At 54.3% G+C, this 24,010-nt stretch overlaps 3 protein-coding genes across 9 annotated transcripts; 1 reads left to right on the forward strand and 2 right to left on the reverse strand.

Moving 5' to 3' along the window:
* Nucleotides 1-2,567: 2,567 nt before the first annotated feature.
* On the reverse strand, nucleotides 2,568-7,870 carry IRF9 (interferon regulatory factor 9). Of its 2 annotated transcripts, none has more exons than XM_034994878.1 (9): nucleotides 7,355-7,870; nucleotides 6,425-6,763; nucleotides 5,933-6,119; nucleotides 5,549-5,676; nucleotides 5,378-5,456; nucleotides 5,204-5,275; nucleotides 4,251-4,592; nucleotides 3,228-3,343; nucleotides 2,568-3,069 (listed from the first exon to the last, which is right to left on the reverse strand). In XM_034994878.1, exons 2-9 carry the CDS (start codon nucleotides 6,707-6,709, stop codon nucleotides 2,941-2,943), a joined length of 1,338 nt encoding a protein of 445 aa, XP_034850769.1. In that variant the 5' UTR covers nucleotides 6,710-6,763; nucleotides 7,355-7,870; the 3' UTR covers nucleotides 2,568-2,940. The 2 variants fall into 2 exon arrangements, with proteins under 2 accessions (XP_034850769.1, XP_034850770.1); XM_034994879.1 differs by having other exon boundaries at nucleotides 6,425-6,605; nucleotides 7,355-7,448.
* A 156-nt stretch (nucleotides 7,871-8,026) lies between these two features.
* On the reverse strand, nucleotides 8,027-20,185 carry RNF31 (ring finger protein 31). 6 transcript variants are annotated; one of them, XM_034994877.1, is made up of 21 exons: nucleotides 19,074-20,185; nucleotides 18,841-18,987; nucleotides 18,534-18,689; nucleotides 18,240-18,299; nucleotides 18,064-18,139; nucleotides 17,654-17,831; nucleotides 15,645-16,047; nucleotides 15,181-15,471; nucleotides 14,667-14,915; nucleotides 14,356-14,541; nucleotides 14,051-14,257; nucleotides 12,044-12,217; nucleotides 11,862-11,960; nucleotides 11,676-11,765; nucleotides 10,378-10,492; nucleotides 10,144-10,262; nucleotides 9,760-9,873; nucleotides 9,552-9,609; nucleotides 8,728-8,824; nucleotides 8,281-8,449; nucleotides 8,027-8,170 (listed from the first exon to the last, which is right to left on the reverse strand). In XM_034994877.1, the coding sequence occupies exons 1-21, from the start codon at nucleotides 19,263-19,265 to the stop codon at nucleotides 8,117-8,119; spliced, it is 3,234 nt and encodes a 1,077-aa protein (XP_034850768.1). In that variant the 5' UTR covers nucleotides 19,266-20,185; the 3' UTR covers nucleotides 8,027-8,116. The 6 variants fall into 6 exon arrangements, with proteins under 6 accessions (XP_034850768.1, XP_034850766.1, XP_034850764.1 ...); XM_034994875.1 differs by having other exon boundaries at nucleotides 18,231-18,299; XM_034994873.1 differs by having other exon boundaries at nucleotides 9,760-9,951; nucleotides 19,074-19,463.
* Nucleotides 20,186-20,221: 36 nt separating this feature from the next.
* Nucleotides 20,222-23,772, forward strand: PSME2 (proteasome activator subunit 2). Its single transcript, XM_034994880.1, has 11 exons — nucleotides 20,222-20,421; nucleotides 20,697-20,729; nucleotides 21,143-21,205; nucleotides 21,444-21,530; nucleotides 21,635-21,665; nucleotides 21,752-21,849; nucleotides 22,616-22,684; nucleotides 22,855-22,922; nucleotides 23,087-23,141; nucleotides 23,451-23,537; nucleotides 23,629-23,772. The coding sequence occupies exons 1-11, from the start codon at nucleotides 20,374-20,376 to the stop codon at nucleotides 23,707-23,709; spliced, it is 720 nt and encodes a 239-aa protein (XP_034850771.1). The 5' UTR covers nucleotides 20,222-20,373; the 3' UTR covers nucleotides 23,710-23,772.
* The last annotated feature ends 238 nt before the right edge of the window (nucleotides 23,773-24,010 follow it).

Consider the following 24,010-nt stretch of genomic DNA (forward strand, 5'->3'; position numbering starts at 1 on the left):
ATTTACAAAATACACACTGATCAATGGAACAGAATAGAGAGCCCAGAATTAAACGCACAACTATATGGTCAATGAATCTTCAACAAAGTTGGCAAGAATTGTGCAATGGGAAAGAGTCTCTTCAACAAATGGTGGTGGGAAAACTGGACAGCAACATGCAAAAGAATGCATCTGGACCACTTTCTTACACCAAAATAAAAATAAACAACGCAGATTAAGGACCTGAAAGTGAGACTTAAAACCATAAAAATCGGGGTGCCTGGGTGGCTCAGTCGTTAGGCGTCTGCCTTCGGCTCAGGTCATGTTCCCGGGCTATTGGGATCGAGCCCCACATCGGGCTCCCTGCTCAGCAGGAAGCCTGCTTCTCCCTCTACCACTCCCCGTGCTTGTGTTCCCTCTCTCACTGTGTCTCTCTCTATCAAATCAATAAATAAAATCTTTAAAAAAAAACATAAAAATCTTAGAAGAGAGCACAGGTGGTAATTTCTCTGACATCAGCTGTACCATTTTTCTAGATATGTCTCCTGAGGCAAGGGAAACAAAAGCAAAATAAGCTATTGGGACTACAACAAAATAAAAAGCTTTTGCATAGTGAAGGGAACCATCAACAAAACTAAAAGGCAACCTACTGAATGGGAGAAGATATTTGCAAACGACATATCTCATAAAGGGTTAGTATCCAAAAAATATAAAGAACTTATACAACTCAACACCAGAAAAACAAATAGTCCAATATTAAAAAATGGACAGAAGACATGAACAGACATTTCTCCAAAGAAAGCATACAGACGGCAGCCAACAGACACATGAAGAGATGCTCAACATCACTCATCCTCAAGGAAATGCAAATCAAAACCACAATGAGTTATCACCTCACACCTCTCAGAATGGCTAAAATCAAAAATACAAGAAACAACAGGTGTCAGAGAGGATGTGGAGAAAAAGCAACCCTGTGCACTGTGGGTGGAAATGCAAACTGGTGCAGCCTCTGTGGACAACAGTATGGCGGTTCCTTAATAAATTAAAAATAGAACTACCGGGGCACCTGGGTGGTTCAGTCATTAAGTGTCTGCCTTCGGCTCAGGTCATGATTCCAGGGTCCTGGGATCGAGTCCCGCATCGGGCTCCCTGCTCAGTGGGGAGTCTGCTTCTCCCTCTATCCCTCCCCTCTGCTTGTGTTCCCTCTCTCTGTCAAATAAATAAATAAAATCTTTAAAAAAATAATAAAAATAAAAATAGAACTACTATATGATTCAGTAATTCCACTACAGAGTATTTACCCAAAGAATATGAAAGCACTAATTCAAAAGGATACATGCCCCCCTGTTTATAGCAGCCTTATCTACAATAGCCAAACTATGGCTAGATATCCATCGATAAATAAATGGATAAAGAATTGTACATGTGTTAACTATACTGTATGTTAACTATACTGGAATTAAAATTAAAAAGAAAGGAAAAGAAAGAAGATGGAAGTCAAGGAGGTAGCAAGTGCAAACAAGGGCCAGGAGGGATTTTTAGCAAATCAACGGCACAACAGAGTTCGTGTACCCGCGCACTCAGTACCTGCTTTCTTCCCTGCTAATGCAGATGCCTGTTTGGGCTCTTGGCTTCTCAGGAGGATGATGGGCAAGACTGAAGAGAAGGAAGGTCCAAGGAGGCAGAAAGGCTCGAAGGCAGCACTGAAGTTTGTCAAATGCGACAGTAAGATCCTTGAGGATCTAGGCGTGGGTTGGTTTTGATCAAGTAGATGAACCAGGGAGGCTTATAAGAGCGACATGACAGGGAAGAGTTTGATCTGGGAGGCCCCTCTCCTCCAAGCTGGTGTCCCCTGCCGGAAGGGGGAAGTTGGAGGCTGTGGCATCAGCTAAGTGGTGACTTAGGTCTGACCTGGTCTGCGGGACGTGAGTGGAGAGGTAAGATGACAAGTGGCCTGTGAAGGGAAAACTTTCAGTTTGGTGGCAAAATAAACACAGTGGGCAAGGGAGAGGAGTGTCAGCTGATTTGGGGCCCTCAAATCTCAGCCAGCAGAGTGTTGGTGACATGGCGGTCTAGGCCAGATGGTCTTTTGTGAGGCTTAGGTAGAGCAAGGAAACCAGGCTGGGAGTCCCCTTCTGCTGGGGTGACAGTGCCCCATGTGCTGGGAGAAGAGGCACCGGGGCCTGGCCTCCCTCAGCATAGGAGGCTCAGCAGCTCTTCCCTCTGGTCCCCCCTCCCTTCCCAGGCTCCAGTGCCTCTAGCCCATAGTTTGAGGGCAACTTCAAGTTCTCCTGTTCATTTAGACCTCCAGCCCAGAGTCCACCTCTAAGCCTGTTGTAAGGCCCGAATCAGAGGCCTCTAGCCAAGAAGAGCGGAGCCCAGATTTTTCCATGTGAAGTTGGTGGCAACAGCAGCCGTGGGTTGTGCTCTTCGTGGTGGTTAACCTCGATCCTCTCCCCAGGCCCGGAACCCACGGAGCCCAGACAGCTTCCTAGCCAGAGCCTGTGGGTGGAGGAGAGGAAAGGGGCCCAGAGAGGTCAGCAGGAAGAAAACCCAAGTATTTCGCTCTCAAATTACATCTTTAGCACTTCCCTGTGACCCCTGCTACCTTTTCAACCCAACAAAGCAGATACTGACTCCTCTTTCAATAAAGTTTTATTTTAAATCCCTAGTGAACATCTAAGAAGAAAATATAAAGTGCTTGGCTTTAGGGGTGGGGGAAGAGGAAAGGTCCCCTGAGTTCACACCATTTGTACTTTCCCAGGTCGGTTCCTCAGAGATGAAAGAAGGCATATCTCAAAAAAACAAAACAAAACAAAAAGGTGGTGGGGTGGATAAAAATCACCCCTGAGTTCTCTGCCAGCCAGGTGTATCGTCAGTTCAAGGACAGAACCATCAGAGACAACCACTGAGAATGATCACCGAGGGAGGCAGGTCAACAGTGTGGAGAATGAGTCTCTTTCAAAGGAGATAGGAGGAACAGAGAGGAGAGGAGGAAGATGGGTCCCCCAGGCTCTGCAGCAGGGACAGAGTGGCTGACTGCTCCTCTGGAGTCTCCTCCAATAAATGTCGGGCAAAGGCCTGCTCCATCTGTGCCAAAAAAGGTGGGGAAGAGAGGATCATGAGCACAGCTGAGGCAGACACCACCCCTAGGGTGCACCCTTTCCCCCAGAGGCCCCTTCTCCTCCGGGAACCCACCCCCACCCCACCCCCACAGGGAGGCTGGCCTTCCCCCGCCCTGAACTCACCTGCACTGTGATAAGACTCTTTGGGGTATGGTTGGGGCTGGGGCTCTCCTCCCAGAAATTCAGTGTCACCTGGAACTTGGGTGGGGGGCCCAGGCCCTGGAAGTACCTGGCCAAGTCTGATGAAAGAGAAAGGGTAAAGGGTTGGAAGCAAGAAAAGAGAAGAGAGAGGTCACAGGGAGGGTGGGAATAGAGAGAGGCCCATCCCGGACAAAGAGCGGTGATTGTGGGGCCAATTGGAGACCAGAGCCAGAACAGGAGCTGCAGGGTCACGAGGCTGTTCCCTCACGTCAGGAGAAATGCCAGCAACTCTGCTGCTTCCCACCCGTGTGCAAATACGCAAGGGTACCCCTTCTCCAAGTAAGAAGTGTTTTAAGGTAACTGATTTTTATACAACCTGCAAAGCTCTCTGCTGGAAGAGCCTGGAGTCCTCATGGCAGCAGTCTGGGCTGCTAACACAGAGGTGCCCCCCACCCCCTGTTGCCTGCTCGCACCCTCCCTACCAAGGGCACCCATGGCCCCGGGACGTTCCTACCCTGCGTCCCCTATACTCCTGGCCCCTAACTCCTAAGGTCAGATTTAGAAATGAATGGAGGCAGGAAGTGGAACTGGAGGAGTGGACGGGAGAAGGGCAATCAGGGGAGCTGCCTGGGGTGTGGCACGGCTGGTGTGGGTAATGTGCACCAGCTCTCCCAAATATGTCGATGGCGTGTGCGTAAGTGTAGACGCTGGGGAGGCCCCGGGGGCACACCTTCCTGTTACTGTCTGCTGCCACGCGGGGGCAGTCCCCGAGATGGGACTCGTGTGCTGAGCTCCCCCTGAGCCTCATCTTCCGAGGCCTGCGCCGGGGAAGGGCGGCTGCCGGGCAGCTGTGGGGCTGAGCCCAGGGCCCCACAGGCTGTGCACCGCGCACATGAGCTGTAAGGAAGGATCTACTGGAGGAAACAGGGTGGTGGCAGAGCCTAGCAGGTCCCGGGTGGACTAAGAGGTGGGGGCATGGGCTCCGCTCAGCTGCAACAGCCTCACCTCTGCAGAAGTAGTTGGTTCTGAAGAGCTCCACGCACTCATTGCTGGGCAGCAGATGCGGGCCGGGACCGGGTGGTGCCTGGGGCGCATTCCAGGAGACGGGGATGGGGCAGAGGCGCTGCACGAAGAGGCCCCGGGAGTTGCTGGCTACCAGGACGCCCCTCTCGATCTGGCTCAGCAGGCGTTGGGTGGGCTCTCGTGGGTCAGGCTTGGGAAAGACCACCTGCTCCATTCCGCACTGGGAGCCCGAGGGCTCGGCCACGAGGCGGCAGTCCAGGCTCTGCACCTGGGCTTCACCCACCACACGCCCGCCGTAGATGAAGGTGAGCAGCAGCGAGTAGTCTGCGGACAGAGAACCACCAGCTGCACCTGGACTTCACCCGAGGGGTCCGCCTGGTCAGCACCAGGGCCTGAGGAAATGAGGAGGGGCTCCTTGCAAATCCCACATCCTCATTTTGCTGGTGAGAAACAGGAGGTCCAAGAGGGAAACCAAGCGAGGGCGGGGGTAGCGGCGTCACCTCCTGAGGTTAGAGAAGGCACCTCCCTCCTCATCCGCCCTCCGGCCACCCTCACCAGCCAAGGGGCTTCCTGTCAGACTCTCCCGTCACTCAGGAGAGGAGGTGATACACAAATGCCCCCTGAGGTCTCAGTGCTTATTGCCCAGGGTCTTAGTTTATAAGAAGGTCCCAGAGACTGGGTCTCTGCTTGACCGACAGGAATTAATGTCTCAAAGTGGATTTCCAGGGAATAGAGTGCATAGGGGGTCTTTTTGAGAATTGAGCTGTTTGGAGTCTGGAGTCTGGCCAGGTGTACTGCCGAGAAACTGGTGCCTCTGCCTGGGTAAGGTGGGCCCAGTTTGCTGCAAACCCTGACTGATCCAATAACGCATGCACGATGACAGGGAGACAAGCTAGGGGGACAGGGAGCAGGGATGAGTCAGAAACGCCACACACCTGAGTCTGGAGGGGGCAGAAACTCCAGTGACACCTGATCTCCTTGGAAAGGGGCTTCAGTTGTGTCTGTCCCTATAGGAGAAGCCAAGGCGTACAGTTCAGAATGGGAACGGGGAATCCAAGGGCCAGAGGCTACGGCATGGGGGCAACGAACAGAGGCAGGGCAGGTGGTACCTTCCTGAGGCTCAGGGCTGCTGCCGCCGCCGCTCCCGAAGTTTGAATGGCCTGCTCCCCCATTGGCCCCCACCTCCTCCTGCAGACACAGTGACTATCGTTGGCCCACCTCTCCCCTAGTGACCGTCCTGCCCTTGGGCCCCCCACCCCCAGTCCCTCCCCAGCTCTTACATTTCTGAGGGGGTCCTCAAGCAAGGAGGAATTGAGCTTGCCGTTCTTTGTGGTACCCTCGTCCTCCTTCTCAGAGGACACAGAATTGTGACGTCGCTTTGATGGTGATTTCTGGGTCCCCAGCTGGGCTGTGGAATATTGTGGAGGGGGAGAAAGGTCAGAGCCTTAATTGGGGACAGAGGGTAGGACAGGGGGGCAGTGAAAGGATGGACAGGGCCAGGCAGGGGAACCTGGGCAGCAGCTCCCCAAGGACAGGGACAGGGTAGAACTCTGAATGAGGAACCTGGGGAGAGGCCCAGCACCCTCCCAGAAGGCTCCCATCTCCATCCTCCCTCCGTCCCCAGTGTGCTCCTTCTAGGAGTGGCTGGGCAAGGGGACACCCACCGGGGAGGGTCCCTGACGGCGGAAGCAGCCGATACACCTTGTAGGGCTCAGCTCCATCCCTATGGCCATTCTCAGGAACCTCCTCAAATTCAGGACTCTTGTTGAGGGCACAGCGCAGACGAGTCTTCCAGATAGCAGGGCCTTCCGTGTCCCCCTCCTTGTACTTCCCCTTAAATATCGCCCAGGCCTTCAAAACACAGGAAGTAAAGCAGAGGCAGCATGTCACATACCCCGGCCAGCTTCGAGGTCGCACCACCTGAGTGCGTGCACAGAAGGCCCAGCGCTCGGGTTGATGCTCTGCTACCGCGGTCTCGAAACCCTTCACAATTTTTGCACTTCCACTTTGTATCGGGCTGTATCCAAAATGCAGCTGGTTCTACCCTCCCATCTCTTCTTTCTCTGAAACCCAGGCCGACACAACCCCTGGAGGGCGAGAGCTTCAGTGTATACGCCACCCTTCCCTCGGAGGGGCTGCTTTCCAGGCTCTTTCACCTTGAAGAAGGCGGCATCCTGGTCCTCCCGGAAGTCCTGCTTGCCCGCGTGCTTCCAGGGGATCCGGAACATGGTCTTGGCTGCATCGTCCCAGCACACCCCGGGGAACTGCCCGCTCTCCACTTGCTCCACCACCCAGTTCCGCAGCTTTCGGGTGCAGCGTGCCCTGCCTGATGCCATCCTGGGGACAAGAGTCGCAGGTAGCATCAGTGCAATCAACACCGTGGGAGGGAACATCTGTCCCGGGGTTGGATCCCGGCAAGGGCCCCCAGTGATCCCATCCATCTTTTGCCTGTAGACATTTCTCAAAATTCTGGGGCCAAATTGTGTCGTTTCTCCCTTTATTAGTAATGACAAAGAAATACATTCCTTTTAACATCCCAAGCTGTGATATCTGGAAGGAAACCTTAGACATTGGTCTTAGTTTTAAGACTTTTCAGGAATCTGTCTAGCAGAGAACTCCCTTGGTGTGGCCTTGGTGTGGCTCGTGGGGAGAGGCCCGCTCTCTACCCCAAGCATTTGCAGAGGTAGTATGGGCTTCTGAGATGCCCCATAGGTCCCTCACCCACCAGCCCCATAATCTGGGTTTGATCCCACCAACCCTTCCCCTCTGCTTGCCTCTGGGGTAGGTGGGGCAGGGCTGCAGCGAAAGTGGGCAGGGCCTGAGGCAAGAAAATAAACCGGGGCAGCTGGAGCCGGGGCTGAGACTTCCAACAACCTATCAGCAGGGCCTCCTGTCCTTTGCCTCCAGGGCTGGGGACTCTGGCCCGTGGCCAGTCTCTCAGGCCAAACCACCCCGTCCTGGCTCACAAGCCACCTGTATATTCCTGTTCCGCGGAGGGGCCCCGGGAACCCCCGCCCCCCGCCTCCGATCCGGCCGGGCCCTCCAGCTCTAGACCCAGGCTGACGTCCACTCTCGGCCGGTCTTACCTGCGCGGCTCGCTGACTGTCCCAGGATGCAGCAGCCCTCGGCTCAGCAGCCGTCCAGGCAGCGTCCTGATCTCTCCGCCCCTTCCTACAGTCCCCACCCTAAGTTTCAGTTCTCCTCTAGGCAGGGCCTCTTCTCAGAAATCACGTGGCCTGAGCTGCAGGGCAACCGCGCGCCACCAGGGGGCAGCAGCAGCACCTGAGGACCGCGCTGCTGGAATCCCACGGTCGGACACAGGAGGGCTCCTCCCCGCTCAGGCTCATTTCCAACCCTCTCCCCCCCACAACCCCTTTAGCTACTCCCTGATCTCTGTGACACTGCTGCTTCCCAGGGAGGCCAGGGTTCTGGAGTCTGGCCTGAGTCCTCTGGCTGGCCCTATAGCACCCGTGCACCTGTGTTTTCCCCCTCGTGCCTGCCTGGTGCCTAGTAGGTGACCTCAAATATCAGCCGAATTCCAGGAAGGAACAAAGGAGGTAGGGGAGGAGAAAGCCCAGGCCAGGTGGCTGGCTCGGGAGGGGCTCCTTGGCCATCCATGGTGTCAATTCCTTCCTGGCCCTGAGTCCAAGGAGGGTCAGGTGGTGGGCTGCAGGCAACCCTTTCAGCAAAGCTCTCAGTTCACCCCCCTCTCTCCCTCGTGCCCCAGATGGTGGGGCCAGAAGAAGGACCACCAAAAAGCCTGGGCAAGGAGATGCCTCTTTATTGGTGCTGGAGCTGTTCCTGAGGAGGTTGGGCCTTGAGACCCTCAAGAGGATCCTTGCCCTCAGCTACTTCCTCCTGCGAGGGATACTCTGTCCCAAGGGCACCTCTTCCATCAGCTTCTGCAGAAGGAGAGAGAAAATGATCACACTGGAAGCCTAGAGCTCAGACACAGGCTGGACAGGGGACTTCTAGGGCGTGGGTCAGAGGTGAGGCTGGGGGGGTGCTTTACCTGTAATAGGCGGGCGTGGTAGGCATGGGCGTCCTCCCCGGCCACTGGCTGAGGGCGTGCGTGCAGGTAGCGCTCTGCAGCTGTTTCCAGCTCCTCTACCTCATACAGGGTGGCTGGGTCCAGTGAGTGGGCATTAATGAGGCTCACAAGATATTCTTTGTAGTGTGCCCTGGGGAGACGACAGGGTATTTGTTCTTCCGTCCGGCTAACATTAAGCTAGCGTGCCCAGCACCTTGCCGGACACTCGCCTACTCAGGCGAACAAGACTGACAACTCCTGCCGCTTGCCCCGGTAGGCACACACTCCCTGTGCACCACCTAGCCACGCCCTTGCCCAGGCAGCCCCCTCCACCACTTCCCCTGCAGGACCCACCACTCCCGCAGCCCCCTGGTACTCCCCAGGCGCACCGTCCCCACCACCGAGCTCCGGGCCATGCCTGATACTCACTGGCAGAGCCCAGCATGGCCAGCCGGGGTCTCCTTGCCACAGGCTTCATCCCGGAACCCATTAGGAACCTCCTTCTGCTCCATCACTCGGCAGCCACCTAAGGATAAGGGAAGGAAGGGACCCTTGTGTTGGGAGGACGTCACTAACCACGAAGCCCCCGGAGAGCTGGGGTATCAACGGAGGCAGGGGAGGCAGCCTCCAGGGAGGGGACTGCCCTAACAGTGCTGGGGGTCAGAGGGCCATGGGAGCTGAGAGAGACCGCCGTGGCAGCCCAGCTCTGACACACAAGCAGGGGCCTTGCTGGCCTTGTTTTTATCCAAGCTTGCTTTTGGTCCGTAATCACTACTCTTTCTCTCTTGTTTATCGTCACATACTCTCTTGAGACAACTCTTTTGGCTGTGATTTAGCTCGGGCCTAGTTAACTTACTCTGGGAAGGTCTTACCTTATGGTAATAAGGGGTGGGGCAGATTAGAACCATAGGTAACCTCTCCCTGTTGCCTTCATAGAATCTAAAACAGTGCAACTAGCAAGTCTCGTTATTGAATTAACGAGTCATTATCCTTCGGGAATGGGAGAAGGAAATTAGGATCAAGTGCCAGGTGCTTCAATGTGGCCTCGTGTAAAACAGCTGAGCTGCAAAGTAGGCGTATTACTCCCACATCACAGAGGAAGAAAGTAGGCTGAGAGAGGTTAATTTGCCCAGAAACACACAAGTCAGCACAGGCCGAGCTCTGACCACACACCCAAGCCTCCCCCTTACCCACAACAAAGTGGGAGCCCAGCCCGCCCTCACCCCTTCTCCCAGGCTTGTCCCGACACTCACCGCCAGGAACCGCCCGGGCCCCTGCTGGGGGCTCTGTGTTGAACATGACATTATTGTCCTGAGGAGGGGCAGAAGGATGGGCGTTAGATTCCTCTTGATGCCAGCCCCGCTGAATTGCCCAGCAGGGAGCCTTTCCTTTCTTGCCACCCAGGGCCCTGCCTCCTACCCTGGGCAATCTGCAAACCCAGCCAGGCTGGCCACCCCTGACCTGTAGCAGCTTCTGGAGCCGGAGAACAGTCCAGTCCCGCAGGTAGAAGAGGCAGTCTCGTGGGTGGTGGCCATGCAGGGACTTTTTCACCCTGCAGTTAGGGTCTGGACATTTCTGGCGGAAACCCAGATGGGAGAGGGGAAGTTGGAGACGGTTGGGGTCCTGGCTTCTCAGAACCCCTGCATGAGGGGTCTAGGGATGGGGGAAGATGGAGATATTGGAGGGTCTGGAGCAGGCAGAAGGGGGACAGAGAGAGGTGCTTTACACCCCACTGGCCTCCCCTTCTCTTACCCTAGGCTACTCCTCCATGCCTTTGCCCCCCCTGCCCACCCGATGGCAGCCGCCCACCCTCCTGTCCCTTCCATCCCCATTCTCCGGGCTCACATTCTTGGCGTAAAAGGCATTGTAACAGCCACTGCAGAACTGGTGGCGACACTGGGTGCAGTGAAAGTGCATGCAGCCTCCTCGGGCCAGTGCGTACGAGAACTTGCACTTGGGGCAGTCTGCAAAGGACAGCAGGTCAGGGCTGGGGCTGCCACCGCTCCACAAGGCCCTTAGGAAGAGAGCCGTGGGCAGTGACAAATGACCCGGCAAACAGGCCTGGAGGGCCACCCTTACCAATGCCATTCTCCTGGAGATACATGGCCAGGCCCTGGGCCTGGTATTCTGGGTCATTGGTGCGTTTCCAGTTCTGGAAATCCTCGCAGCTCCGGCCTCGGTGCTGCTCCTCCCACTGCAGGAGGGAAAGCAAGCTTCACCTGAAAACTCCACCCTGGGCCCTTCCTGAGGGCCCCGCCTCTCCTACCTAGTGGTCCCTGGCTTAGTTTGTGGCACTGTCCTTCGCCATTGGCTCCCATCTCAAACCAAGGGGCTAGCCTGGGTTCCTTCGCTTCCTCATACCGGCACATATTCACTAGCAGGTCTTCTGTCCACCCCCCAAGCCTATCTCAGCCCTGTCCCTTTTCTTCATCCCTACTATGGCCCCGCTACTCCAGGCCAGGTCAGGTCTTGCCTCGGGTCCTGGTGTGTCTGCCTCGCACCTGCTCGTCTGCAGTGCACGCTCCACCCTGCGGCCAAGGAGCCTTGGAGAATGTAAGGCGGGCGGCTTCGAGAGCACTGGGAGTGTTCTAGTTTCGAGATTTAGTGGTAGGGTCTCAGGTGGTCATTTTATTACTATTGTGTTTTGTAATAGAGATGTCACTTTTTGGTATCTGACGTTAAACTTTTTAGAATATGTGCTGCCAAAGCGAGCACTCAAATATTAAACTTCTTAAAAGGCAAACGAGACAGTATCACCCCTTGCTTAGTCTTAGAATAAAAGGCAAAGACCTTCCTCACTTGGCCTCAAGGCCTCTCCTGATTTGGCAGCTAGCTCCTCTCCGACCGCCTGCCACTCTCACCCTTGCTCTTGGGGCTCCAGCCACACAACACTTTTTCTGACTTTGGCCTTTCCATGTGTTGTTCTTTCTGTCCCAAATATCCTTTGCAAAGCTGGCTTCTTCTTAACTTTCAGGCCTGAGCTTAAATTAAACCATTTTAGAGAAGACTTGTCTGACTTCTCTATCCTAAGTAGGTCTGCTCTGTTATTCCCAATTTCCGATTCCTGTGTTTTCTTTATAGAACTTAGGCCATGTGTACTTAGGCTCTCTCCCTCCCGCACCACCTTTCCCTCCTTCCTCCTCGCCTTTCCTTCCTTCCCGCCCTCCCTCCCCATTCCTTCCTCCGTTACCTCACCTTTCACCCTCCCTCCCCCTCGCCTCCCTGTCTCCCTCCGTCCCTCCCTCCTTTCCTGACTAGTCTGCAGGCTCCTCGAGCCCAGAGCTCACGTCTGTTCCGTGCTTCGGCATACCCCGAGTCTGACATAGTACCTGCCAGTAGCTTAGCGAGTTCTTTCTGAAAGGATGAATGTGCCTCACCTGGCGCTTACAGCGCACACAGAAGGTCTGGTGACACTGGGGACACGTTGCCTCCAGCTGCTCCCGTTCATATATGAAGCCAAAAGAGCACTGTGGGTGCAAGAGCATAAAGCTATCTGAGGCCTGGTCTGGCACCCTGCCCTCCCCCCACCCCCTCCAGTCAGCTCCCCTGCGCAGGCCACTTACCTGGGCACACCACAAGAACTTGGGGTCCCGCATGAGCACACCCTCAGTCAGCTTCTTGTGAAACAGCGCATAGGCATCTGGCTCCAGGCTCTCCCGAAGCTGGGGACAGGATGCAGAAGTGGTGGGTGGGCAGGGTTCCTGTTCAAAGCCCAGGGCACCCCGAGTCCTAGGGACTGCAGTACCTGGATGTCAAGGGTAGAGAAGTAGCTGAGCAGCTGTGTGTCATCGGTGAGGTCAGGGCGGCCACAGGCGGGGCACACCATGTCGGTAATGTGCTTCTCCTTCAAGGCGATAGTGAAGTGCTGGCGGAAGCAGTCAGGGCAGATGGTGCACTCACAGGAAGTCAGGGCCTGCATCTACAGGGTGAGGCAGGGAGAGGAGCGGGTCTGAAGCCACAGCTGCCAGCCTGGGGAGGGGGCAGTAGCCAGGAGTCCACCAAGAAACCCGGGTCTAATTAACGACTGGCCAAGGCAGCAACCTCCAACAAGTGCCTGGCAGGCAATCTAAATGTCTGAAGACAGTCACGGGAGAAAACAGACAACGGTGAGGCCTAAAGTAAACGGAAGAGCACCCTCCGAAGGCACTCACATTCAACTAAAAGCAAACAAACAAATAACATCTCTGAACTGACGATACTATAGAGATGGAGAACAGACTAGTTGTTGTCAGGTGACAGGAGGAAGGGAAGAAAGTTGCAACTAGGGGCGCCTGGGTGGCTCAGTCAGTTAAGCATCTGCCTTCGGCTCAGGTCATGATCCCAGGGTCCTGGGATAGAGCCCCGCATCGGGCTCCCTGCTCAGCAGAGTCTGCTTCTCACTCTCCCTCTGCAGTTCCCCTTGCTTGTGCTCTCTTGCTCTCTGTCTCTTGTCAAATAAGAAAGAAGAAAAGAAAGAGAAAGAAAGAAAGAAGGAAGGAAGGAAGGAAGGAAGAAAGAAGAAGGAAAGAAGGAAGGAAGGAAGGAAGGAAGGGGGAAGGAAGGAAGGAAGGAAGAGAAAGAAAGAAAGGAAAGAAGAAAGGAAAGAAGAAAGAAAGAAAAGAAAGAAAGGAAAGGAAAGGAAAGGAAAGGGAAAAGAAAAGGAAAGAAAGAAAGAAAGAAAAGCTGCAACTATAAAGGGGCTGCACCAGGGGGTTCCTTTGTGGTGATGGAACAATCCGTACCTTGGTGGTTCCGTGAGCCTATACGCGGGATAAAACGGCACAGAGCCACGCACACATCCGTTTGAAAAATGAATAAGGTCTTTAGTCTAGCTCACATTGTACCAGTTTCTTTTTTTTTTTTTTTTTTAAAGATTTTATTTATTTATTCATGAGAGAGAGAGAGAGGCAGAGGGAGAAGCAGGTTCCCCGCGGAGCAGGGAGCCTGATGTGGGGCTCGATCCCAGGACCCTGGGATCATGACCTGAGTCGAAGGCAGACTCTTAACCGTCTGAGCCACCCAGGCACCCCCAGTGTTTATTTCCTGGTCTTGATATTGTATAGTAATTACAGAAGATGCCACCATTGGGAGAAGATGGGTAAAGAGCACATAGGACTCTATACTATTTTTACAACTTCCTGAGAATCTACAATTATTTTAAAATAAAAAGTAGAGAACAAAACAAAACACAACATGTCCAGAGCCAGCCTAACTAAACTGGACTGTGTTTGGCCCAAGAACTGCCATTTCTGGCCTAGAGTAAGCAGAGGCTCAGGAGATAAGAGGGGCCTGCTCCTGCCAACTGGATATTTGATGATGACATTCAAGAATTCCTGGTCATTTTTTTGTGCGCTAATGGTATTTGTGGTTATGTTTTCAAAGACTTTTACCTTTCAGAGATACATACTCAAGTATTTACAGACTGACTATATGATGCCTAAGATTTGCTTCAAAATAATTCTGTGTGTGTGTAGGTGGAATAAAGACTGGTGAAGCACTGATGACTGCAGAAGCACGCTGATGAATACATGGGAGTTGGGAGAACTTGGACAAGGAAAGCTGACGTTTTGTGTCTGAAATGTTCCATAGTGGAACAGTAAAAATAAGGTTGGGGAGGAGGTGGCCTATTCCTGCCCTCCCCTTCTCAGACACCGTCCGGGGCACATGGGCAACTGCAGGGTTCAAAAGACAGGGCCGATGGGGGGCTGGGGCGGAGCAGGGCCCAAAGGGAAGAGAGTCATCCTGAGGCCAGGTGCAGAGGGGGCGGGCTTACCCGGTTGCGTGGCAGGGCCCAGCCGCACACAGCACACTCCTGAGCAAGCAAGCGGCGCAGGAAGGCCCGGTCCTGGCTGTGCCTCACAGCTTCCACCACGTCCCCCAGTTCATAATTCCTGGGTGTCTCCTGCAGCAGGGCCAGCGCCAGCTCTGCCCGGCCCCAGCTGGGGAGCGCATAGACTGCCAAAAGCCGTCTGACCAGACTCTACAATGTGATTCGGGGGGAGGAGTGGCTGTCAGACCCCAAGAATCCTACCCCTCGGCCTTCCCCCTGCTCCACCAAGTGGATTCTCCTCCAGGCACCTGCTTATCTGGCCCATCCCAAGAAGGGGTGGGATCAGGGCCCTTGTCCCAGAGGCGCTGATGGAAGGGCTCCAGGCGCTGGCGCTGGAGCTCTGTCAGGGCCCGGGCCACATCACCTCCATGTTGGAACAATGCTTGAAGAGACCCCTCTTCAGGCCCAAAGCCCAGGGACCGGAGCTCCTGCACCTGAGAGGTGGGGGCGGAGAGGAGCGGAGAGGGAAATCGCAAGCAAGACAGTGTGAGAGGCTCTGAGATCCACAGTCCTCAACCCTGTCCCCCCCCTCCCCTGCCCCGGCCAGCACAGCTGGTACCTTCCTCCGCCGGGCCCTCACACACTCTTCCACAGCTTCGTCAACATTGCCATGACGATACAGCCAGGCTTTCCGGGCCTCCTGACAGGAAAAGGCACCCAGCCCTGGGTCCTGCTGTCCAGCCAGCTCGGCCACCATCTCCAGCACGTAGGGCAGCTCTGAGCGCAACCACTGCAGGGGCACCTCGGTGCCTGAGTACTGTAGAGCTGAGAAGACCTCCTCTGGACAGGCACCTGCAGCTTCTCCTTCCTAAGGCACAGTCGCACCCAGACAGATGGCCTATCAGGAAGGGCACCCTCTGCCCACCCTCCGCCTGAACCAAAATGCTGACGGTGGTTAGATGTATGGATCACGTGAGCAGCGCACGGTATGATACTTGTCATGTGGGAAGTGTTCATTAAGAGGCAGCTGCCACTAACAACGTCAAGTTTTGCAAGAACTTGTATTAATCCACGGTGGCCTTTCCCTTCCCCGACTAGCTCAACCCTACCTCATCCCAGGCCTAAATCCTCACCCGGATCTTGGTCACTAGTTGGAGACCTTCCTCCCGCATCTTGTCTTGGCGCTGCTTCTCAGGGTCCCCACAGGAACTGGGCAGGGGGGCACTGAGGCGTCGTGGAGGCCCTGGCTCAGGGAGTCGCTCTTCCAGAGAGCTGGTATGGGGCCGGGGGGCATGCTGCACTGGGATGGGGCTGCTGGTCCGGTTGCACATAGCACACACCCAGCCAGGGCCCGAGTTGCAGAAGGTACAGTGAATACAGTACCAGACTGGAGTCTGGGCAGAGGAGAGCAAAGTATCCCCCTGCTGGGAAGGCAAAAAGAATGATCTGATTGAAAGCTGGCTGAGGCTCAAGATGGAAAGATAGGGAGCTGGGGGGAAGACACAGAAGAACTGAAGGAAACAGGAAATGAGGAAGTTGAGAATGGCCTGTGGTAACAGATACAAATAAAGAGCCGGGAAGGCCAGGAATAGGTTACCTGAAGGGGCTGCAGGCAAATGCCAGTATCCCGAGAATCCACCACCAAGCTAGGAGGCTGAGCCAGCCGAGGTCGCTCACAGATGGCACATAGCACAGCTGCTGCCTCATTCTCAAAGGTGCAGCTCTGGCAGGCCCAGCGACCCCGTGCAAGCTCAGATTCTAGGCCCCCAGCTCCTTGGGAACCCTCAATCCCTAGCCCCAACCCCTTACAGCCTCGGGGCCGATCACAGGCCACACAGAGCACTGCCCAAGATTCATTTAGCATGGCACAGGCAGCACAGTGCCAGGGCAGACGGGCATTTGTAGGATCAGGGGAAGCTTTCAGGGGAAGCACAAGAGAGCTGTCTCCCAAGGTCAGCACAGAGGTTGACTGGGTCCGTGATGGAACTGAGGCAGGTAAGCTGTAACAGAAGAGTAGAGATGGTCTGCTGAAGGAGCCCTGGTGCCTGGGTCCCTTATTCCCAGGCATCCCTCATTCTCTGTGGGACAACACAGACCCTGTCCTTTATATATGTTGTTCTGTCTGAAACACTCCATACCCATAACCTGTTCAACGTTTTAATTATTATCTTAAAGTTCATTTCTTGCCGATAGATATCCCTAATGTGGCCTGACCCATACTAGGTGCTTAAAAATCCTACTGATTGGGTGCCTGGGTGGCTTAGTCGGTTAAGCATCTGCCTCCGGCTCAGGTCATGATCCCAGGGTCCTGGGATCGAGTCCTGCATCAGGCTCCCTGCTCCTCAGGGAGTCAGCTTCTCCCTCTGCCCCTCCTCCCACTGGTTCTCTCAATCTCTCTCTCGCTCAACTAAATAAATAAAATTTCTTTTTTTGTTGTTTATTATTATTAAGCAATTTATTAATCCTACTGCCCTTTTTCTACATGAGTTTAATTTAGTATCAAATTAGTTCATACCATATTACCTACCATGCAGATATTTATTTTTAATTAATCAATTAATTTGTTAGTCACCATACAGTACTTCATTAGGTGTTTTTTTTTTTAAAGATTTATTTATTTATTTGAGAGAGCGAGAATGAGAGAGAGTACATGAGAGCGGGGAGGGTCAGAGGGAGAAGCAGGCTCCTCGCTGAGCAGGGAGCCTGATGCGGGACTCGATCCCGGGACTCCAGGATCATGACCTGAGCCGAAGGCAGTTGCTTAACCAACTGAGCCACCCAGGCGCCCAGGTTTTTTTTTTTTTTTAAAGATTTTATTTATTTATTTGACAGAGAGATAGAGAGTACAAGTAGGCAGAGAGGCAGGCAGAGAGAGAGGGAAAGCAGGCTCTCCACTGAGCAGGGAGCCCGACGCGGGGCTCGATCCCAGGACACTGGGACCACGACCTGAGCCGAAGGCAGACACTTCACCGACTGAGCCACCCAGGCGCCCACCCCCCCTTTTTTTTAAGATTTTACTTTTTATTTATTTGACAGAGAGAGACACAGCAGAAGAGGGAACACAAGCACAGGGAGTGGCAGAGGGAGAAGCAGGCTTCCCGCTGAGAAGGGAGCCTGACGCAGGGCTCGATCCCAGGACCTGGGATCATGACCTGAGCCGATGGCAGACGCTTAATGACTGAGCCACCCAGGCGCCCCAGTACTTCATTAGTTTTTGATGTACTGTTCCCTGATTCATTGTTTGTGTATAACACCCAGTGCTCATTACAACACGAGCCATCCTCAATACCCATCACCAGGCTAACGCATCCCCCCACCCCCCTCCCCTTAAATAAAATCTTAACAAAAAAAAGAAAAAGTCCTACCGATTGAGCTGATCCTTTAGGCTAGGTTCCTCCTGTTCCTATCTATTTGCACAACATAATAATATATCTTGCTGTGACTGACACTTGCTTGATATGTATGTCTGTGACCTTGTGGAGGGCAATAACTGGCTGCTTGTCTTACATGAAACAGTCTTTAGCATAGAAACTGACATCCAGTAGATACTCAAACCACTGTAAGTTCTCTCAACTTCACTCCTACCCAGAAGAGAAGATCTCTCACCTGGGGGTCAGGCGGGTGGCCTGGGGGGCCCCAGGCAGGGTCTGGCGGAGGTGATGGGAACGGGATGGGTGTCCATGGAATAGGCGATCACAAGCTGGGCATAAGGCCTGTTTACAGGTTGAACAGTGCAGTGTGCCAGGGGCAGAGCCACAGAGGAAGCAGGGCCCAGGAGTGGAGCCTGGAGAACAGGAGAGGAAAAAATTGAACATCTTTCTGAAAAAGACCATGTTCCATCTGAATTTGCAGTGGGAGAGTACAAATCACAGACTACTTTTCAACATATCCAGACCCAAGGAAACAATTTTAATTTCTTTTAAGAAGACAAGAAGATAAACAGAGGAGGGCCCCAAATTTCCATCAATATGGTCTACTAGAAACCGCCCCACCCCCCATTACAGGATGAATAATACCTGCGGCAGAGGGTGTGGTGAGGGGGCCAGGAGCAATCTCTCTCAGTAAGGGGGCAAACTCTGAGAGCTGCAGTATCTGAGAAGAAAAGGTCAGGGCAAGGGTTTGGGGACACAGTCCCACAACCCCTGTCCCCTTTGGTCATCAGGTCTTAGAGCCCCATCCCTACCTTCCTTACATTATTCTCAACCTTGTCTTCCAGCAGCTGCTCTAGGGCTTGTTGTCTTGGGTGAGTATTCTGCAAACAAGGTAAGAAAATTTCCCACCTGGAGTCCTAGGACAAGGCCCTCCCTCAAAGCCCTGGTCTCCCAACATCCACAGGAAGACCAGTATGGGGAGTTCCCAGGTTGCTATGGGTACTATGCCCACGGTTCAGCAGCATGACGGTCCCCAGACTGCCTGTGGGAGTGAGGGTGGGCTCCCCAGACCTGGTATTTAAGTCCTCAGGGCTAGAGACACTTCAGCATCTCACCTGTAACAGCAGGCTGAGCTCTGTCCGAAGCAGCAGTACTTCCAGTGTGACTGTAGCTACTTGGTGCTCATTTGGCTCTTCCTGCCCCTCAGGGAAACTCAACCCATCTGGTTGCTCTTCTGTGTAGCCATACAATCGCAGAACGTCCCGGCCCCCCTACCACACATTCAAACCAGTCACCATCCACCAGGCCCCCTTCCCAAAAGGGCTGGACCCCTTCCCATTAAGCACAGCCTCCGGCCCTTTCTAACCAACCCCCCAGGCCAGGCCAAGTCCCCTCCTCCCATAAGGGGCCCAGGGACTTCACCTGCACAGCATCCACCGTACTGCGAAAGACAGGGTTATTAAACTTGACCCCGCGCCAGTACCGGGGCCGCTGAGGGCTGAGGAGGTTGCGGCCATATTTCTCCAGGATGTTCAGGGCCGTGGACAGGGTGTTGAGGTAGTTTCGGGGCTGAGAGCAGTCAGAGAGCGCAGAGCTGTGAGCCCCGCCCTGGGCTCAGGTCCTCTGTCCCCCTCCCGAGCGGGGCCGGGCCTCACCTCCCCATGAGCATTGCAGCGGACCAGGCGTGCGGCGTCCAGCTGCAGGTAGCGGGCGGCTGGAGGCAGGGATGTGACCAATAGCGGCCGGAGTTGCTCCATGGAAAACACCTGCCCGGAATCCTTCCTCAGGGCGCTCGCCAGCTCCTCGCGGGCCGCCAGGAAGGCCCGCTCCTCCTCCTCCCCCGGCATCCTGAGACAGGAGTCAACCCCAGCCCCGTCGCCCGCCGGGACCTGGCGCAGGCTGTGCGCGGCCTGAGCGCCACCCCTCCCGCCTGGTGTCCGGCTTCGCGGCCCGACTCGGTCGGCGAAGCCGCCCCAGGTCACTCAGGCCACGGTCAGTCTTAGGCCCCGGGCCCCGCGCCAGGGTTAGCCGGGAACAGGAAGCACTAGCAAAGAGGGCGGGATTGCGACCTGGTTTCAGGGGAAGGGGAGGGCTTTAAGGTTAGGACAGGGTGGGGTCAGGAAACTAGGAGGCGTGGCCAAGAGGGAAGCCAGGGCCCAGCCAATGAGAAGGACAAATGGTCCCTGGCTCCTCCCCCAGAGAGCCTCTGGGCCTTAAACGCCGAACTAGCGCTCTTCCCCGCCCTTCTCTAGGCTGGTTCCGCCCCTTTCCGGATGGCCCTAGGCGCGGGGTTACCTTATTTCCCTCAAAGCCTTCTCTATTTAGATCAGTCGGCCTCGCTCCGGTCCCCACCGGGGAAGCTCCACTCTGCCGGGACTCAGCTTTGGCCGGTCTGGGCCCCTCAAGCGAGTCCTGCCCCTTCCCTCGTCGGTCTTGAAAGCAGGGCGCCCTCCCAGAGGGATCCCCCAAGACTGCTCCCTTCCATATTCCTACTAGACCTTCTCAGCCCCCGACCCTCCCTCCCACTTCCACTCTGATCCCTCTCGAGCCCCTCCCTGCAGTCGAGACTTCTAGGGGGAGCCCCACCACTGAACACCCCCTTTCCCACTTTCCTACCCCTCCCACTCAACCCTGGACTTTCCTGGGACCGCCCTGACCCCTCCCTGGAAGCCCCCCCTTCTCCGAGGGACAGCCCCTGTTCGGTAGCCGCGGTCCCGCTTTTATCCTAGCCCCTCCCTCGGACAGCCCCTGGGCCTGTGACCGAGTCCGCACCGCCTCTACTAGTCGCAGCAGGCCGAGAATGACTGAGGGGCTGCCTACGGTTTGCGGCCTGCCAGGGGGAGGGGGCAGAGAAGGAAGGGGGCGGGGCTGAGGGGGGCGGGCCTGGACGCGGGGAGTGAAAGCGAAAGGCCAGGCGGCGAGCCGGGAGACCAGAGATCTTGCAACTGGAGCGGCATGGCCAAGCCTAGTGGGGTGCGCCTGAGCGGGGAAGCCCGCAAACAGGTAATGGGGGATCGGGAGGCCAGGCTGGGTACTCCAGGGGACCAAGGCCGTGCCAGAGAACTCCCCCAACCTCTCCTTAGTGCTTTCACTTCTGCCGGGGGATTCCCAGATTCCTGCCCTCTGGCCAGTGTCTGTACTGAGCCTGAGCTTCCAGGGAAATCTGGCTTGTGGTAGGAAAGGCCTGAGCCAAATTGGAGGGCATCCCTTTGTGGGTGGGATCTTACTCTTGACTACTGAGACCCTTAACCAACATCCGGGTACTGCTCTCTGTGCAGGTGGATGTCTTCAGGCAAAATCTTTTCCAGGAGGTAAGTCTTCTAGATTCAAGCGATTTGACTCGGAATCTTAGACCAGTACTTGAGGGCAGCAACCTCTCAGAGTGACCCCCAAACCCACCCTGGGCCCTACTTCCCTTATCAAACCTTCACCCAAGGCTCCTAATTATTGATCTCTACCTTTAATTTGCCTCCTCTTAATATTCTCTCCACCTCTGCTGCTTCCTCTCCCCTCTTTTGGTGTGGAGGGAAAAGCTGTGGCCCCAAAGTCCTAACCATGGTTCTGCCACTTCCCAGCTTGGGCAAGTCCCTTCACTTCTCATGCCTTCAATTTCCTTATTTGTAAGTATTGGAGTCAATGATTTACAAGGGCCCTTCCAGTCCTACTTCTCAGACACCTCTGGAGCGTCTTCTGAGATTCCCCACCCTTGCAATGTAACCCACAGGCAGAGGAGTTCCTCTACAGTTTCTTGCCACAGAAAATCATACACCTGAATCAGCTCTTGCAAGTGAGTAGTATGGGCCCCTCCCACCCCATCCCAAGGCCTCTGTCCTCTCCACCCACCCCCCTCTAGATAACAACTGGGCTCAGCATGCAGAGAACAGTTATGAGTGGTGGACTGGAACCGTTGGGGTGGCGTGAGGCCTGAGCCTGGGCAGAGGGTTGGGTGGGCTGTGTGGAGGGAAGGCTGTGACTCAGAATGAGGGGAATAGGCTGGGCAGCCACTGACAGTGAGCTCTGTGCAGGAGGACTCCCTCAATGTTGCTGACCTGACCTCTCTCCGGGCCCCACTGGACATCCCCATCCCAGACCCCCCACCCAAGGATGATGAGGTGAGACACTCGGGGTGCAGGGCTTAGACTATAAACCAGGTGGAGATGATGGCTCTCCAGCCTCCAAGACTTTTCTAAAGCCACTGTCCCCCTTTTTACCTTAGATGGAAACAGATAAACAGGAAAAGAAAGAAGGTAAGAGAGGAAGGGGTGGCTAGGGAAGAGGAAACGACACATTGCCTGCTGGATGAGAAGGGGCCTGAATGCCCTCTTTTTCACAGTTCCCAAGTGTGGCTTTCTCCCTGGAAATGAGAAGGTTCTTGTCCTCCTTGCCCTGGTTAAGCCAGAAGTCTGGACTCTCAAAGAAAAATGCATTCTGGTAAGCCTGGGAACTGCGAGAAAGAGAAAGGGAAGACTAGCCAGGCCCGGCCCTAGTCTCCTTGAGAGATGCAAGTCCTTCATTCAAGGACCTATTCCTGACATAGGAAACTTCCTCTGTGCTTTGGGTTTCGATACCTTGTGTTCTCATTCTGCTAGACCTCTGATATCACAGTGGTATCCCTGTGTAATCAAGAGACTGCTGTATCCACCTCCATAGTGTCAGAACCCACCTCTGTACCAGGTACACAGTGCAGGTGTTGTGCCATCATGAGTTGGTTTAAGAGCTTGGGCCCTAGAGACTGCTTGGGCTCAAATTCTGACTCCATCACTTACCTCGCTGGTTACCTTAAGTAAGTTTCTTGGACACTCTGTGACTCAGTTTTTTCATCTATTGAGTGGGTACAATAAAAATATGTATCTTAAAAAACTGCTGTGAAGATTAAATGAGATATATATATGTAGCACAGTGCCTGGCACTTAATAAATCCTCAGTTAGGGGCGCCTGGGTGGCTCAGTCAGCTAAAGCATCTGCCTTTGGCTCAGGGTCCTGGGATTGAGCCCCGAGTCGGGCTCCCTGCTCGATGGGGAGCCTTCTTCTCCCTCTCCCTCTGCTGCTCCCCCTGCTTGTGCTTGCTCTCTCTCTCTCTCAAATAAATAAATAAACCTTAAAAATAAATAAATAAATATAGCTGTTATTAAGAAGTGGCAGTAAAAGGAAAAACCCAGTAAGTTTGTTGAATGATTCCTCCGTGATCATAATTTAGGTGATCACATGGATCCAGCACCTGATCCCCAAGATTGAGGATGGAAATGACTTTGGGGTGGCAATCCAGGTAAGAAAAGGGTGTATGAGGACATTGAGAGCAGGGAGAGACTTGGGGAGTGAGAGATAGGAACTAGATATGACCTGGGAGGAGGAGGAAGATGGTGGGTGAAGGAGGGAGGAGATGAAGTGTTTTTCTTGCCTCCCATCTCTCTCTCTCTCTCTTTTTTTTAATCACAGGAGAAGGTGCTGGAGAGGGTAAATGCAGTCAAGACAAAAGTAGAAGCCTTCCAGACAACCATTTCCAAGTGAGGGCAGCTGGAGGGCCAGCACGGGGGTGCTGCAGGGACATTTCTTTGGGATTCCCAAAGCTGGGCAGTCCCATCAGGACAATGGGGGGCTCTGGGAAGGATCTGAGGGAGTATCTCTCTCTCACTACCCGTTCCTGTGTTTATTCCCTTGCTTTTGGCAGGTACTTCTCAGAACGCGGGGATGCTGTGGCCAAGGCCTCTAAGGAGACTCATGTAGTGAGTAGATAGTCACCAGGCTTTTAGCTGAGGCTGGCTGGGGGTGGGGCAAGGAAGAGGGACTAGAGGTCTTCCTTGTCTGTTTTCTGACTTTCCCAATGTGGAAAATACTAAGCCAAGAGCATTGGCTAGAAAAACTGATTTGGGCTTCAGAAACCTGGACCCCTTTCTCGGCTTGATCCTGTGGGATTCCATTTCTTAGTGCTGAGAAGGGGCTCATCCTCAAGTTACCTATTCCCTATATGAGAAAACCAGATTAATGTCCCAACCTCCCATGGAGCTGACTCAGCTTTGCCTCCCACATCCCAGATGGATTATCGGGCCCTGGTGCATGAGCGAGATGAGGCAGCCTATGGGGAGCTCAGGGCCATGGTGCTGGACCTGAGGGCCTTCTATGTGAGTGTGCAGTAAGCCCCTATGGGAGATGGTTGAGGGGGACGGGGGAGAAGCCAAGAACCTGACTGCCACCCTTCTGGCCTTCTTCCAGGCTGAGCTTTATCATATCATCAGCAGCAACCTAGAGAAAATCATCAACCCAAAGGGTGAAGAGAAGCCGTCTATGTACTAGTCAAGGGCCAGAAAAAGAAAATAATAACAATAATAATAAATGACCTATGCTTTGTGTGAATTATCTCTGGTGTGTGTCATTCATTCAGAAGGCATTTATTGAGTGTCACCTATGTCCAGACACCAAATGTGAATGTGGTGGCAGGAAAGAGAGGGGATGCCATGAAGCCAAAGATGAATGGGAAACCCATCCTGTTCTTAAGAAGTCATCCTAAAGAACAGGGTGGAAATTGTGACATGTCGTGACAGCCATACAGATAGCCTGTGTTGGGGGATTTCACAAGATTATTTCAAACATCTGG

The sequence above is a fragment of the Mirounga leonina genome, unplaced genomic scaffold (genome assembly GCF_011800145.1).
Source record: "Mirounga leonina isolate KUSES-001 unplaced genomic scaffold, KU_Mleo_1.0 Mir_91, whole genome shotgun sequence".
Lineage (NCBI taxonomy): Eukaryota > Metazoa > Chordata > Mammalia > Carnivora > Phocidae > Mirounga > Mirounga leonina.

Bases quoted from the DNA above. Each gene is read 5' to 3' on its own strand.
- IRF9 (XM_034994878.1), bottom strand. From the start codon at position 6,709: ATGGATGGGATCACTGGGGGCCCTTGCCGGGATCCAACCCCGGGACAG. The intron at 5,677-5,932 runs GTGGGTGTCCCC...AATATTCCACAG, and splicing joins GCCGTCAGGGACCCTCCCCG to CCCAGCTGGGGACCCAGAAA. The intron at 5,457-5,548 runs GTAAGAGCTGGG...CTGTGTCTGCAG, and splicing joins TTGAGGACCCCCTCAGAAAT to GAGGAGGTGGGGGCCAATGG.
- RNF31 (XM_034994871.1), bottom strand. From the start codon at position 19,265: ATGCCGGGGGAGGAGGAGGAGCGGGCCTTCCTGGCGGCCCGCGAGGAG. The intron at 11,766-11,861 runs GTAAGTGGCCTG...TTGCACCCACAG, and splicing joins AGTTCTTGTGGTGTGCCCAG to TGCTCTTTTGGCTTCATATA. The intron at 9,952-10,143 runs GTGAGCCCGGAG...CCCCATCCCTAG, and splicing joins ATGCCTTTTACGCCAAGAAT to ACCCCTCATGCAGGGGTTCT.
- PSME2 (XM_034994880.1), top strand. From the start codon at position 20,374: ATGGCCAAGCCTAGTGGGGTGCGCCTGAGCGGGGAAGCCCGCAAACAG. The intron at 21,206-21,443 runs GTGAGTAGTATG...AGCTCTGTGCAG, and splicing joins ACCTGAATCAGCTCTTGCAA to GAGGACTCCCTCAATGTTGC. The intron at 22,685-22,854 runs GTAAGAAAAGGG...TTTTAATCACAG, and splicing joins ACTTTGGGGTGGCAATCCAG to GAGAAGGTGCTGGAGAGGGT.